We start from the raw sequence: 12,574 nt of genomic DNA on the forward strand, positions 1-12,574 counted from the left end.
GATGAAAAGTTCTTGTAGCCTCAGGGTAGGCGCTTTACAGGTGCTGGTCTTCACACAGTAGGCTGATGGAAGTTGAGAGGAAGAAGAGTGTAGGAGGAAGGAAGGAAGGCGAGAGGGGAGCCAGCTATATGGCGTCTCAGAGACTAGCGTAGACAGCAGCCTGGTAGGTAAGAGACTGGTACCGATGGAACCATGGATGAGAGGTGAGAGGTGAGTTGGCTGAAGCATGCCCGGGCGGGTGTAAAAGAGTCACAAGAGTGGGGCGACGTCATAGGCAGCCGCCGTGAAGAGAAGGGACGGTAAAGGTAAAAGTGGGGACGAGAGATACAACGCAGCGGTGGTGATAGGTGAGTTTGTGTATGAGCGGTACTGATGGTAGTCATGCACTGGAACTCTTGCGCATGGTGAGAGTGTGGCACGTATCAGCATGAAAGCCATCGCAGAATTTGGTACTGTGCCTGGCATGAATGGAGCGAACACCATGGGTCTGTTACAGGCATAGCACTCAATCTATAGGCCCCGGAGAGATGTGCCATACCCGCTAGCAATATCATACTCACAGTGCTGCACGATACTTCGGCACAGAATGGCATACGTTCTCGAGCTTCCCACGTTCCCTTCGACATTCTTTGTTGAAGCGCATGACCATCTGCGACTCAAACAAAGAAGCGACCGACATTTATGGAAGAGTATGAACCCTCCGCCGTTTTGCTCCGTACCCAATACCTGCCGTCCAGCCCCAACATCAAATCGCGACTTCCTTCCCAACCAAGAAACCACCACGCCAAGGACCGCGGATTGCAAAGCAACATCCATGGTTGGCCGCACCAACCACACTGACCAACCCATCCCGTATGACTCCGTCATGACTCCGAACAACATGACGCAACTTGGATCGCGATCGCAAATGAGGCAAGAGCGATTATATGGCACGTTCACTTTAGGAATATGGGCACATCAAGATAGGCGAATGCGCGTTATAAGCATCGCGCGACAAGGATTTCAGCAACTGCGATGCTTGCGTGCAAAGTGCGTATGCGAGATGCAAACATAGGCGACATGAGATGCAAAAGCGCAGTGACCAAGTCTCGCCAACGTGAAGATATCATATTCATTATCATAACCCGCTACCCAGCACCGCCCATCAAACACCACGCTTCATGAACGCTAGAAACTTCGAAAGAACTATGCAAACGACACATGCTGACAACACCTCCATCATGCTCATCAGCACCTCCAGCCCACACCTACACCATGCCACCCACTCAATGACTAATATACTGAAACACAGCACTAACATCCCTCAACCCATCGCCCGTTTCCTGCCTCAGCAGCAAATCCTGAATCTTGCCCAACGGCCCCGCCTCGCCATCATTGACAAAATGATTCCACGTGCTCGTGTCACCGTAAAGCATCGCCGGTGCTTTCGCAACCTGTCGCCCATCCTCCTTCCTACAGCGCTTACACTTGAACGTGTCGTGTGTATCACTCGTAGTATTGTCGCGATACTGGAACAACTCGCGGAGAGAGTCAAGTGAGAAATGGCGTTCAACGTCCTCCGCGCTGTCGACGACGCAAGACGATAAAGACTGTTTGTGGGACTGGCGCTGGAACACTTTCTCTTCGATGGTACCCGTGGTGATGAAGCGGTACACGAAACAATCTTTCTTCTGTCCGTCACGCCATACACGCGCAAGGGCTTGTTGATCGGCAGCGGGGTTCCAGTCAGGGTCGAAGAGGACGAGGCGGTTCGCGCCGATGAGGTTGAGACCGCAGCCACCAGCTTTGGAGGAGAGGAGGAAGACGAATTCGGGGCTTTCGGGGTCGTTGAACTTGTCGACGAGCTTTTGGCGCTTGCTCACGTTCATGGTGCCGTCGAGACGGAAGCAGCCGTAGCCGCGTGAGCGGCATAGCATGGCGAAGATGTCGAGGGTTTGTGTGTAGTTGGAGATGAGGACGATTTTGTCGTTCGTCTCGGCGCGGATGCGGGCGAGCATGCGGTCTAGGACGGCCATCTTGCCAGAGTACCATGTCTTGACCTCGCGATCTCTGCCTCGCGCGTCCTTTTGCACAAAGTCGTCTGGTAGCTTGTCTTCGCAGCCTGGCAAGTCTTCTGGTAGGTTGAGTAGGTCGGGGTGGTTGCAGAGCTTCTTGAGCATGCCGATGACCTTGAGCGGCTGCGAGCCTTTGCCGCGGAGTAGACTCTGGACATCGGGTGACTTGATGAAGTGGTTGTACAAATCCTTCTGGAATGGCGCAAGGTTGCAGAATACAACGTGCTCGTACTTGACAGGCAGGTACTTGGAGAGAATGTCGTTGGTTCGGCGGATAATGAACTTGTTGACCAAGCCGAGAAGCTCGGTAAGACGCTCAGTACCCTTCTTGATATCCGCATCCGTTCCGTTAGCGTCGCGACCCTTCAAAATAGGGATCTCGTAGTGCTTGCGGAACTCCATGCGCGTGCCAAGGTAGTTGGGGTTGGCGAAGTTGAGTAGCGCAAAGTACTCCGACAGATCGTTCTGGATGGGTGTACCAGAAAGGATGACTCTCCTCTGCACGTTCAGGTTGTTGAGCGCGGTAAAGGTCAAACTGTCACCGTTTTTGAGTCGATGGCCTTCGTCGCAAAGCATCAAGCCGATTGGTGTCTGTCCAAACTCGTCGGCGTAGAGGCGCAGGGTTTCGTATGACACAATGAGGACAGGTCTGACAACTGCGCGCCCGGATGCGATCGACCACTGCCGTATTTGCTGGATGAGCTCTTCCTTCGATGCCTTTCCGTCGATCGCGAAGGGTGTAACAGCGTCCTTCCCAAGCCACTTGATAAGCTCGTTCGCCCAATTCCTCACCAAACTTGACGGACAAGCAATGACGCACTTTTGTATCGTCGACTTGCCAGCATCGGGCGACTGCTTGAGTAGTGTCCACATGAGCGCGATACACTGTAGCGTCTTTCCTAGACCCATCTCGTCTGCCATGATGCACCCGTTCGCCTTGGGATCGATCATGCCTGTCGTAGCTCGGTACAAGAACTTCACACCCTCGACCTGATGCGGTCGCAGAACCTTCGCAAGTCTCGGATCAATTACGACTGGCACGCGCGGCCGCTCGTTGTCCACCTTCTTCTTCAACCCCAGTATCTCCGCCAAACTCTTGTGTACCAGTGGCGCCTCCATCTCCTTCTTCTCTGTCTGACTCAGCTTGGGTTCCGCCTCTTCCTTCGGTATCGGCTTGTCGTCAACTGTGGGATCGTAGAGTACTATCGCAAACTCTCCACTCGGGTCGTGCAGCGGTCGCGCAACAAAGACGGTTCCGGTCCGCATACCCAGTAGCGGCGCCGGTCGATTCGGGTTGTAGGCTCCAACATCCTTGTTGACTAAAGGAACGATGAATTTGGTTCTGAAGGCGGTATCTTTGTCTTTGGGCTTGAAGACGGGAAATCGGTTCGCGTCTCGTGTGGCGAGGGCTAATCGGTCTTCATTTGAGTATGGCTTATCGCTCTCTCCGTCTTCACCTCCAGCACCAGAGTAGTCGACCTTCCTCCTCTTCCTTGCGGGCTTCGTGGAGACACTGGATACAGTTGCTGAGCCGGGACAGCGGAAAGGCTTGATGAGTCGTTCGGTCGACTGTGGAGTGCCACCATATAGACGCGCCGCGGGCTTCGCAGGGGTGGCCTCGCCTGCTGCGAGAGTCTTCGGTCGATGCATAAGGAATTGACACTTCTGGTAGGCACTGTGAGGTTTGGCAGCCTATATCGGGTCAATGTGGTGGGAGTTGGGAGGAAAGGGAGTGTCGTGCGGGAATGCTGATCAGTCCTCGCAGGTGGCGGAATTGCGACGCGTAGATTGTTAGCTCAATCGCGTCGTCACGTGGAGCGACAGGCAGCATCGTCATCCCACCAACATTCAGAATCTCTATCATACCTAGAATTGGCATCTTCATCACTTTCTTATCGCAGTCCCATCATTTCCATACCCCCAACGCGTCAATTCCCCACCTCTCCATGCCCCGAAAAACCCTGTGACCGACACCTCCGAGCCCATCTCCGCAAATTCCCCCAGCAACCCACCCCAACACGAACCACATCTCTCCCCACCATGGCGCGAAAAGCAATAGCAAAAGACCAAATCGTCAAATTGATCGTAGGCGCAGGGCAAGCGTCGCCCTCGCCGCCCGTCGGTCCCGCGCTGGGAAGTAAAGGTGTGAAGAGCATGGATTTCTGCAAAGTACGTTTAGCCATATCCCCGGCTGTCGCATATCCTGTTACTGCATCGTCGCATACCCAATTCATGTATACTGACAATGATTTAGGAGTTCAACGCCCGCACCGCCCACTACACCCCCGGGACCCCCATCCCCGCGCGCATAACCGTCCGCCCCGACCGCTCCTTCCACTTCCAACTGCGCACACCCCCGACCGCAACCCTCCTCCTCTCCGCCGCCGGCGTGCTCCCCACCAAGAACAAGATAAGAGGTGCAGGAAACGTGCCCGGCCCCATGAACAACCATGACGGGCAAAAGGGCAAGACGTCGACGAGTAGTCCGACGGTGGGCAATGCGGTGAAGGGGACGGTGGGGACGGTGAGTTTGAAACATGTGTATGAGATTGCGAAGATTAAGCATGGCGAGACGAGGTTGAGTGGGTTGAGTTTGGAGGGCGTGGCGAGGAGTGTGGTGGGGCAGGCGGGGAGTATTGGGGTGGTGGTTGTGCCGTAGATGGGGGAGAGAGTTGGTGGGAAGAGGTGGGGATTGTTGGAAGCAGATGAGATGGAAGAGTACTGGAGCCAGCACGATACGTTGTATTGCAGGGGTCGTGTGACGAGGCTTGGGCATACGGCATACTCTGAGGGCATCTATGTGTTGAGTGGAGAAGAGCTTGTACACATATTGTATACCTGGATAGACTCATGATGCATGATCAATTTCGACTGTACATGGACTGGAATGCTGGGATGGACTTATGATTAGAGCGAGTAGGACGAGGCTTTTGTGCCAACAAATATCTGACTGTATCTAACAATGACAGCGACAAGATAGCAATGACACTTCCTACTGTTACATCTTCACTCCGAATCTTCCTGACACGATCCTCGTTGCGAGAATGGTCTCGGCGCTGTAGCTGCGTTTCGTCCGTTCGAGTTGGTGCTCAGTAATACCTCGAGCGCCCTAGGCAGACCATCGGCACGGACATACTCCGGTGCGATCTCGTCTCCTCAGTAAAGACCAGCGCTGTCATAAACCTCATCCATGTCTCTCCCTCACGAAAACCCATAAACACCCCCCTGCTCCTGAAACCTCAACTGATGATCCCTCAAATCCGCCCAAAGCCTCAATTCACTCTCCTCATCCAGCGCGCCACTCGGATCACTCGCCTCAGGACTCACCCTCTCCAACTTACTCAAAATATCAAGAAACTTGTAGAGGTAATCCTGATGCTGCAGGGCCACACTCCCCCTTCTCTCCTTCGGCACCTCAAGCAGCGTGCTAGCAATCGAGCGAATCTTCTGCGTCTGTGTCGACATGAACCGTAAGCTTGCGATCGGGCTGATGGTGTTTGGGCGGAAGAAATCACGAGTCGACATGGAGATGACGTAGTCGTCAATCTCATGGACGGGGTAGAGGAAATCTGAGTTTTGCAAGTAAACGTAGAGACTTACAAAGGAGTCGCCGTTGGGCTCCATGTTGACCATGTCGATGCTGCCCAGGACCACGAGGAGGTCTTTGACCACTTGTTCGCGCTCTTCTGACATTGCCTTTTCGAGCGCGTCGGCGTCGGTTGTTGTTCCGGATACAAACCTGTCGATTCCTGCTGCGAGGACGTTGGACGTGTTTTGCGCACCAGCTTGGCCCTTCGACCGTTGATACTTATCCAGTTGAAGGAAGTACTTTTCCACAAGGTGCGAGCGAGTGGACAGATGGCTGGCGTAGATGTTCGCTTTCTGGATCTCGTAACGTCGCAGTTCGTGCGCTTCCGGTTTGTGATGTGTGTCCATGGCGGGGTCTCGCATCCCAGAGTATTCTGGCATGGGCGGGTAGTAGGGTTTCTGCTGTTCGAGCCCATTGTTACTGCTGGACTTTGGCCGGACTTTAAGCACCTCTGGTAGGCTGTCCAGAATCTGCCTACAGCGCTGCAGGCTTTGTGCGAATATCTGTTGTTGTCGATCCCAGTCGAATATCTCATCAATGCCAAATGCCATCTCCGCCGTTGCTAGCGACGAGTATGACAGAAAGATGCGCACATTGATGTTGAACCCAGTGAGCATGGAGACGACCCCTTCGCGCTGCGGTTGTATCTCATTTGGGAAGATGTGTACATCGTCGACTTCTCGCGGGAGTGGTGGTAGAGGCTCGGTAGGTGTGGCAGGCGCAATCATCAGCTCGCCGAAGGAAGCGCCGAGCTGTTGTATAGTCCTGTCAAAGTCAGTCATGGTCGACACTGCGAGAATGCCCAAACGTACCGCACACCCACAAAAACCGTCCAGAAGACGCGCCGACCAATCTCCTCGGTGATGTAGTCTACTTTGAACTCTCTCGAGCCATCGTGGTTCGGTCCGTTGGAGCCCCACGCACTCGGCATGCCCCCAAGATAGGTATAGCCCTGAGCCTCGGGTTTATGGAGACCCAGGGAGCGTATGATGGTCAGGCACTCGGCCAGGTACAGTCGCAGTTGCCGCCATTGGAATACGTAGGCTCCGGTCAAGCCGAGGAAGTAGCTGGTACACGCGTCGTACACGTTCAGAGAGGGCCGATCGAGATAGCCGGGCCCTCGCGCCCGCGCGCACACGTCGCGGCACTTGTCGACGAGGGAGAGGTGATTTGGGTATTCGCGTCGCGTCTGTGTGTTGAGATGGAGGCGTGGTTTCCGAGGAAAGGACGCGACGAGGACCGCGATCATGGACGCCAGCAAGGCGAGGAACGAGGGATTCGTCAGGTCCTCTCTATGACCCCATGCCTCGCGGAACGACGGCTCGTGCGGAAATGGACATAGCGGATGTATGAATGTGAAGAAGTCGTCGATGAGGGCGTTCAGGGTGGGCAGGGCGCATATCTCTTCGGCGGAGAGCTGGGCTGGATGCGACGACTGCAGTTGCGCCAGCGCATGGGCGGCATTGGTAGGAGACTGCGGCGTCGACGACTCGGAGTCCAGGTCGCCTATCCTGCGCTTCTTGATCGCTTCGGCATGCCTATTGGGCGGTCCGCGTCGTCGGCTCGGGCGCTCAAAGGTACATGGAATCTCCAGCGCGAGGCACGCTCTACACGGCGGGCCCGATTCGTCGCACTACAGACGTCAGTGTCTGTCATAGTATTATGACTGAATGCGCCCACCTTGACTTTGCGAATGCTGCACGAATCACAAGCTTTGCGCAGGCGGTTCGGCTTGGACTGCTGCGGCAGCGGAGGATTCAAGGCATGGTTCGCTTGGAGAGCCTGCTGGGCCTGGAGCACCTCGTTGATATTCTCGAGCTTCGGGTATGCGGCTTCTTGCGGGTAGGCTATGCGCGACGACGGTGCCTGACCGTCGAGAACCTGCCCGTTGGGATACAAGGGCGTGTAATTATGCGGGTCCTGGCCGTCTGGTGGTGCAGGATACTGCGACGCATGCGGAGAAGAAGTCATGGCGTAGCCGCAGTTCTACCGTGACGAGGGAAGGACGTTGGCTGATGTCCCGTTAGCTTCCGGTTAAACAAACAACTGCTCGGTAGCTTCCAGATGTATCAAGACGACAGGGCGCGATCAACTGCCTGGCCGAACGTGACAGGTCTAGTAGAGCTTCTAGTAGGCTTACTTGCATACAGGTTTCGCGGTCCGATCAGACGCGGCAATTACCGACACGGTTAGATGGGGGCAGGGACAAGGAGAGATGGCCTGAGACCGCTCGCGGTATGCGATTGAGTGTAACAAGATCAGATGCTAGCAATTGGAGGCCGTGGACGATTTAGAGTTGGTGCTGGACATTGCATGCTCATGGCATGAAAATTCAGAGGCTGTTTCAAGCTACAGATCATGTTAGGGCAGGCACGATCCGCAGGACGAAAACATCTTCTCCAGGACCCCCAGTCTCGTTACACCACGCGTGATGGTACTCGTTTCTGCATGAATGTAGACCCATTGTCATAACATCATGTCCAGATTTCATTTCCGCTCAATGACGCAATCCAGATAATCTCCTAGCGCGTCGATCTTATCGAATGGAGTATACTCCGAGATCCACGAACGCATGTTCGTCCGATGAACGAATCGCGTAGACAAACATGTCATGGACGCGTTCATTTTGCTCAGATTTGACATTTGGACCGGAGACGACATCGATAAAAAGAATGACTTTCTGTATCAACGCCCGCTAATCCCTTCAAATTGGTATATATGCTCGCATCACCATGCCTCTAACATCTCAACCCACCGTATAAGTCAGTTCCTCTTAACATTAACCCCCCATCGCCACCACTCTCTACACCCCTACCACCCATCATCCCCATCAGGTTGCCCCCATTCGACAACCTCATCCCCCTGTCAATCGCTATCATCGCTATCCGGCGAGCTCCTCGTTGGCGGCCGCGAACTACGCGACAGCGAGAAATCCAGAATATCCGACTTGGAACCCGCATCGATAAACTTGCGCAAACACCATCCGATCTGCACTGCCGTCGAGGTTTCGTTACCGAGTGGATCGATTTGACGGCCTTTGACAAAGACTGTATGGGCGAGTTAGTAAAGGTGTTGTGCAAGCTTCGAGGTTGATACATACTAATCTGGTTCTGACTATCCTCACGGTCGTACACCTTGTCCGACGAACCAAACGCGATGATACCCAACTTTGAACTCCTCTCCTTCTCTTTCGCATGAGCGGCGCTGCGGTCAAAGCCCTGCTGTGCCAAGCCAGCAAGCAAGTGTTCGTAGATCTTGCGTGGTAGCTTAGTCGATGAAGGGCTGTTGGTAGGCCAGGTAGTGATGTTGAGAGTCGCCAGATTGCGCAAGTCGCCAAGACAGTTCTCGAAGTTGACGAAGCTGTCGTTCTTGCTGCGGATGACGCTCACGCCGGGAAAGGCAACGGAGATCTGCTCCAGTAGTGTGCAGTCTTTGCAGATTTGTGAGAAGGAGGCGTAGTCGTAAACGAGCTCTTCGTCGCAGCTGTCGGGACCGGTGCTCGCGTGTACGTTGAGGCTTTTGAGTGTTTTGCTGTGGCGCACGATACCCGCGGCGGCTGGCAACGCCTTGACGTATGTGAGGTCAAGAGTAAGCGTCTCGATACCCGAGACGAGAACGAGGAAGCCGTCGATAGCGCCTAAGCCGTCGTTTTCTGCGTTATCATCGTGTTTGAACTCCAGTGTCTCTAGCTTATCCGGCAGCTTTGAGCTTTTGCTGAGTTCCGCGAACAGAGCATCAGCACCAGAACAGCCGAAGATGCGGATGCTCTTGATGGACCGGAAGTCAATCAACTTGCAGTATGTTTCCGAAGCATAGCGCAGATGAAGCTTTTGCAGTGTGATTTCATTGAGTGTGATCGGCGTGCACTTTGCGAACGGCTGCATATGGCTGAACATGGTCGAGGTAATGAGTCCAGGTGCATTGACAGTGTCGTTCAGCTCGCGCATAGTAACAGTCGGATCCATCTCATCGAAGCTCGCATGCAGCGTGATCTTCTCCAGCTTGCGCCCAGCCACGTTCTTCAGCAAGAAGTGACAAAAGTCCAGGACCTCGCGTGAGTCTGGGTATAGTCCAAGCTTCCGTACTTCCTGAAAGCACGTTTCAATATTCGGCAGCTTCTGTAGTTCTGGCAGAACATTGCGATCCAGCGAAATGCTTTCCATCCACCGCATACGCTTCTGCTTCTTGTACAGCAACACCAGGTTGTCTCCGGAAAACGGCGACCACGGGTGCCACGAGAACTTCTCTAGTTGGTTCTCTGGCAGCAGCTCCAAGATCATGCGAATAGCAAAGTTGGCTTGTTGCTGCTGGTTGCATTTGTCCAGGACATCTGCGAGGTAGAGATCCAGCTTCCGGACATGTTGTAGGCCGATGTTCTTGGGGTTGAGGAAGGCTGCGAGGCGCGTGTCGTGGGGTGAACCGACATCGAGGGTTACTTCGTAGTAGAGTTGGCGGACGGTGATCTCGTGGAGTTGTTTGCAGGTGAGGCAGAGGTTCTTGAGGTCGGTTGGGCGGTTGATCTGTGTGGTGTAGTGTCAGCCTGGTGCTTCTTCTGCTACCTTGAGCCTGCCATCAACCCAGAGACTTACATGCTGGACTATCAACGTCTTCAGATCGACCGAAAGGTCCATGAAAGCCAACCGCGGCGCCATCATGTGTGCTTTTCCTCGACACCCTCCAGATATCGCAAAGAGCACCCGGTAGCAAGTTCGCTCGTCGCCTTATCGATATGCGCGGCCGTCTACGTAAGTCTTGTTCTTGGCCTTTGAAGTCTTCCTTCTCCTCTGCTGCCTAATCGCCCGCAAGATACGCAGCTGCAGTCGATCGCAATACGTCCGGCAAACTGACCGGTAAAAGTGGAGTAGGAGCGGAAGGGTTGATGGGGCAGGAAAAAGGAAGTAAGCGCGCAGGCAAGCAGCCCTTCGTAGGTTCAGCCTCACTTGTGTCCCGCCAAAGACCCACCCACCGATGTAGCTCCGCCCAAGAACAAGGGTCCACGCGGGAGGTGAATAGCGCTAACCTAAGCGACAAACTGGGGTAAGCTTGGGCTGTGAACGCGTGTGCAGCGCTGGCTGGTTGTAATTGGAGCGAGGTGGGGAACAGGGAGAGGGGAGTGGTTTGGATGACAGCTGTGTCGCAATGCGTTCGATCGTCCCAACAGTCCAAGACAGTCTCCTAGCATTCATGCTCGAGCCTGTGTTTAGTTTCAACATTGAGAGCTACGTCACCTTCACGCATTCATTTCACGTGCCTCAAAGCATGACTTTCCGCATTCATGCATTCGTTGTTCAATCAGCTACCCGCTGTTAGAAACGCCAGGTATCTACAAACACGTTCAAGCATCACCAGAACAAAGCGAAAAGCTACCGTAGTGCATCAGAGTAACACATCACAGCACGCAAACGCATTGAGGAAGCCATCATAGGCGACTGGGTAAACTCCTTAGAGACATAGATACAACTCCAAACATCCATCACCTCTATGCCCCATCCCTCATCCCATAACCCCCATCCTCCCATCTCCATCTCTATCTCCATCTCATCACCCCCATCCTCACCCTCTACCCAGCAACAGGTCCCCCATACGCCTCCGACCCCATCGCCGCATACGCCATCCCACCCGCCGTCCTCCCCGTCTTAGCTATCTCCCTCCCCGCAGCCGCAGGGTCGTATTTCTTTGGGCCCTCTTCATCGTCATCTGAACCGTGTCCGTTCGCAGAGGGATTCGCGTTGGTGGTGTCGGGGTGGGGAGCCCATTGCTCCGAGTGAGGGTTTTTGGGCGAGAGGGAGGAGGTCATGCAGCCCATTTTGGAGTATTGATGCGGTGATGCGATGCGATTGGATGGGGGCGCGTAGAGGTGAGCTTGATAGACGGTGTTTATGTGAAGATTGTAGGTAGGTAGGTAGGTAGGTAGGTAGGTAGGTAGGTAGATAACAGATCTTAGTCGTGGTACAAGATATTCGCGATGTGTACTACACAGTATCTCCTCAAAACTCCCTATACTCCAATCCTCAAAACAAGCAGAACCCCAAAAGCTTATATCCCCCCTTCCGTGCTTGAATCCTTCCAAACTCCTAAGCGATGCACACCACACCCACCATCCATGGATTTACCCGGACAATCAACCCGTGGGCGGAGTCAGGGCTGTGCAAGGCGAACATCGAGGCGAACGAACATCACGAAGGATGCTCAACTCGGGGTAACGCTGAGAAACGCCAATGATGCGCCTTGTATATCAGAAGGAAGTGAGGATCTTTCCCGAATGTTGGGTTTGGCGTGTTCATTGTTATTGTGACTTCCTGCTCCGCCACCGCCGCCGCCACTCATGATAACCGACGTCGCGTGGGAAGTCACGAGCGGGAAAATGTATTGTATGAGCGCAGTAGAGCAGGATTCGGCAATCAATCAACAGTCCCTTCATCAAGCATGGTATGAAATCTGCAACCTTCATCAAGATAAAACCACACAAAGCAGTTGGCCCAACATCAACGTAGACTCCAGGGTGTTCAATTGTTTGCATTTCGCTTACAGCAGCTTCTCTCCCTCACCCTCACCCTCGATCTAACCTAGCCAGTCCCAATTCCCCTTGAAGCAACACCTCAACCCATACCCCTCGCCACCCAAAAGCGAGCGTTTCCCCAACAATAACCATATATATAAAGTAATAAGCAACGCCAAACAGCCAAAAACACCTCGCTATGCAGATAGGTAGATAGGTAGACAGGTAAGAAGCTGAAAATCGCATATCCTATACCCACTTACATCGAAAAAATCATACCCGTGTGAAGAAGACATAGAACCAGTCACCTTGTACGCGGAAAAACAGACACAGGCCTGGAGACTACACCAGGATAGAGTAAGTAAAACTACAAAACTAAATGGTGATGTAGGCTCCAAAGTGTCCAGTTTTGCTAGGTCGACGGGTTAAATA

At 53.7% G+C, this 12,574-nt stretch overlaps 3 protein-coding genes across 3 annotated transcripts; 1 reads left to right on the forward strand and 2 right to left on the reverse strand.

Annotated features, from left to right (window-relative positions):
* Nucleotides 1–1,265: 1,265 nt before the first annotated feature.
* RHP54 (DNA repair protein rhp54) lies at nucleotides 1,266–3,704 on the reverse strand (the record flags this gene model as incomplete). The annotated part of the gene is made up of 1 exon (XM_049336960.1): nucleotides 1,266–3,704. The coding sequence occupies one exon, from the start codon at nucleotides 3,702–3,704 to the stop codon at nucleotides 1,266–1,268; it is 2,439 nt and encodes an 812-aa protein (XP_049183939.1).
* Nucleotides 3,705–4,094: 390 nt separating this feature from the next.
* On the forward strand, nucleotides 4,095–4,713 carry J4E83_010078 (uncharacterized protein; the record flags this gene model as incomplete). Its single annotated transcript, XM_049336961.1, has 2 exons — nucleotides 4,095–4,223; nucleotides 4,309–4,713. The coding sequence occupies 2 exons, from the start codon at nucleotides 4,095–4,097 to the stop codon at nucleotides 4,711–4,713; spliced, it is 534 nt and encodes a 177-aa protein (XP_049183940.1).
* A 542-nt stretch (nucleotides 4,714–5,255) lies between these two features.
* On the reverse strand, nucleotides 5,256–10,298 carry J4E83_010079 (uncharacterized protein; the record flags this gene model as incomplete). Its single annotated transcript, XM_049336962.1, has 6 exons — nucleotides 5,256–6,408; nucleotides 6,456–7,276; nucleotides 7,324–7,629; nucleotides 8,638–8,690; nucleotides 8,744–10,163; nucleotides 10,233–10,298. The coding sequence occupies 6 exons, from the start codon at nucleotides 10,296–10,298 to the stop codon at nucleotides 5,256–5,258; spliced, it is 3,819 nt and encodes a 1,272-aa protein (XP_049183941.1).
* Nucleotides 10,299–12,574: the final 2,276 nt, after the last annotated feature.

The sequence above is a fragment of the Alternaria metachromatica genome (assembly GCF_023757995.1).
Source record: "Alternaria metachromatica strain BMP 0045 chromosome Unknown scaffold_40, whole genome shotgun sequence".
NCBI classification, from domain to species: Eukaryota; Fungi; Ascomycota; class Dothideomycetes; order Pleosporales; family Pleosporaceae; genus Alternaria; species Alternaria metachromatica.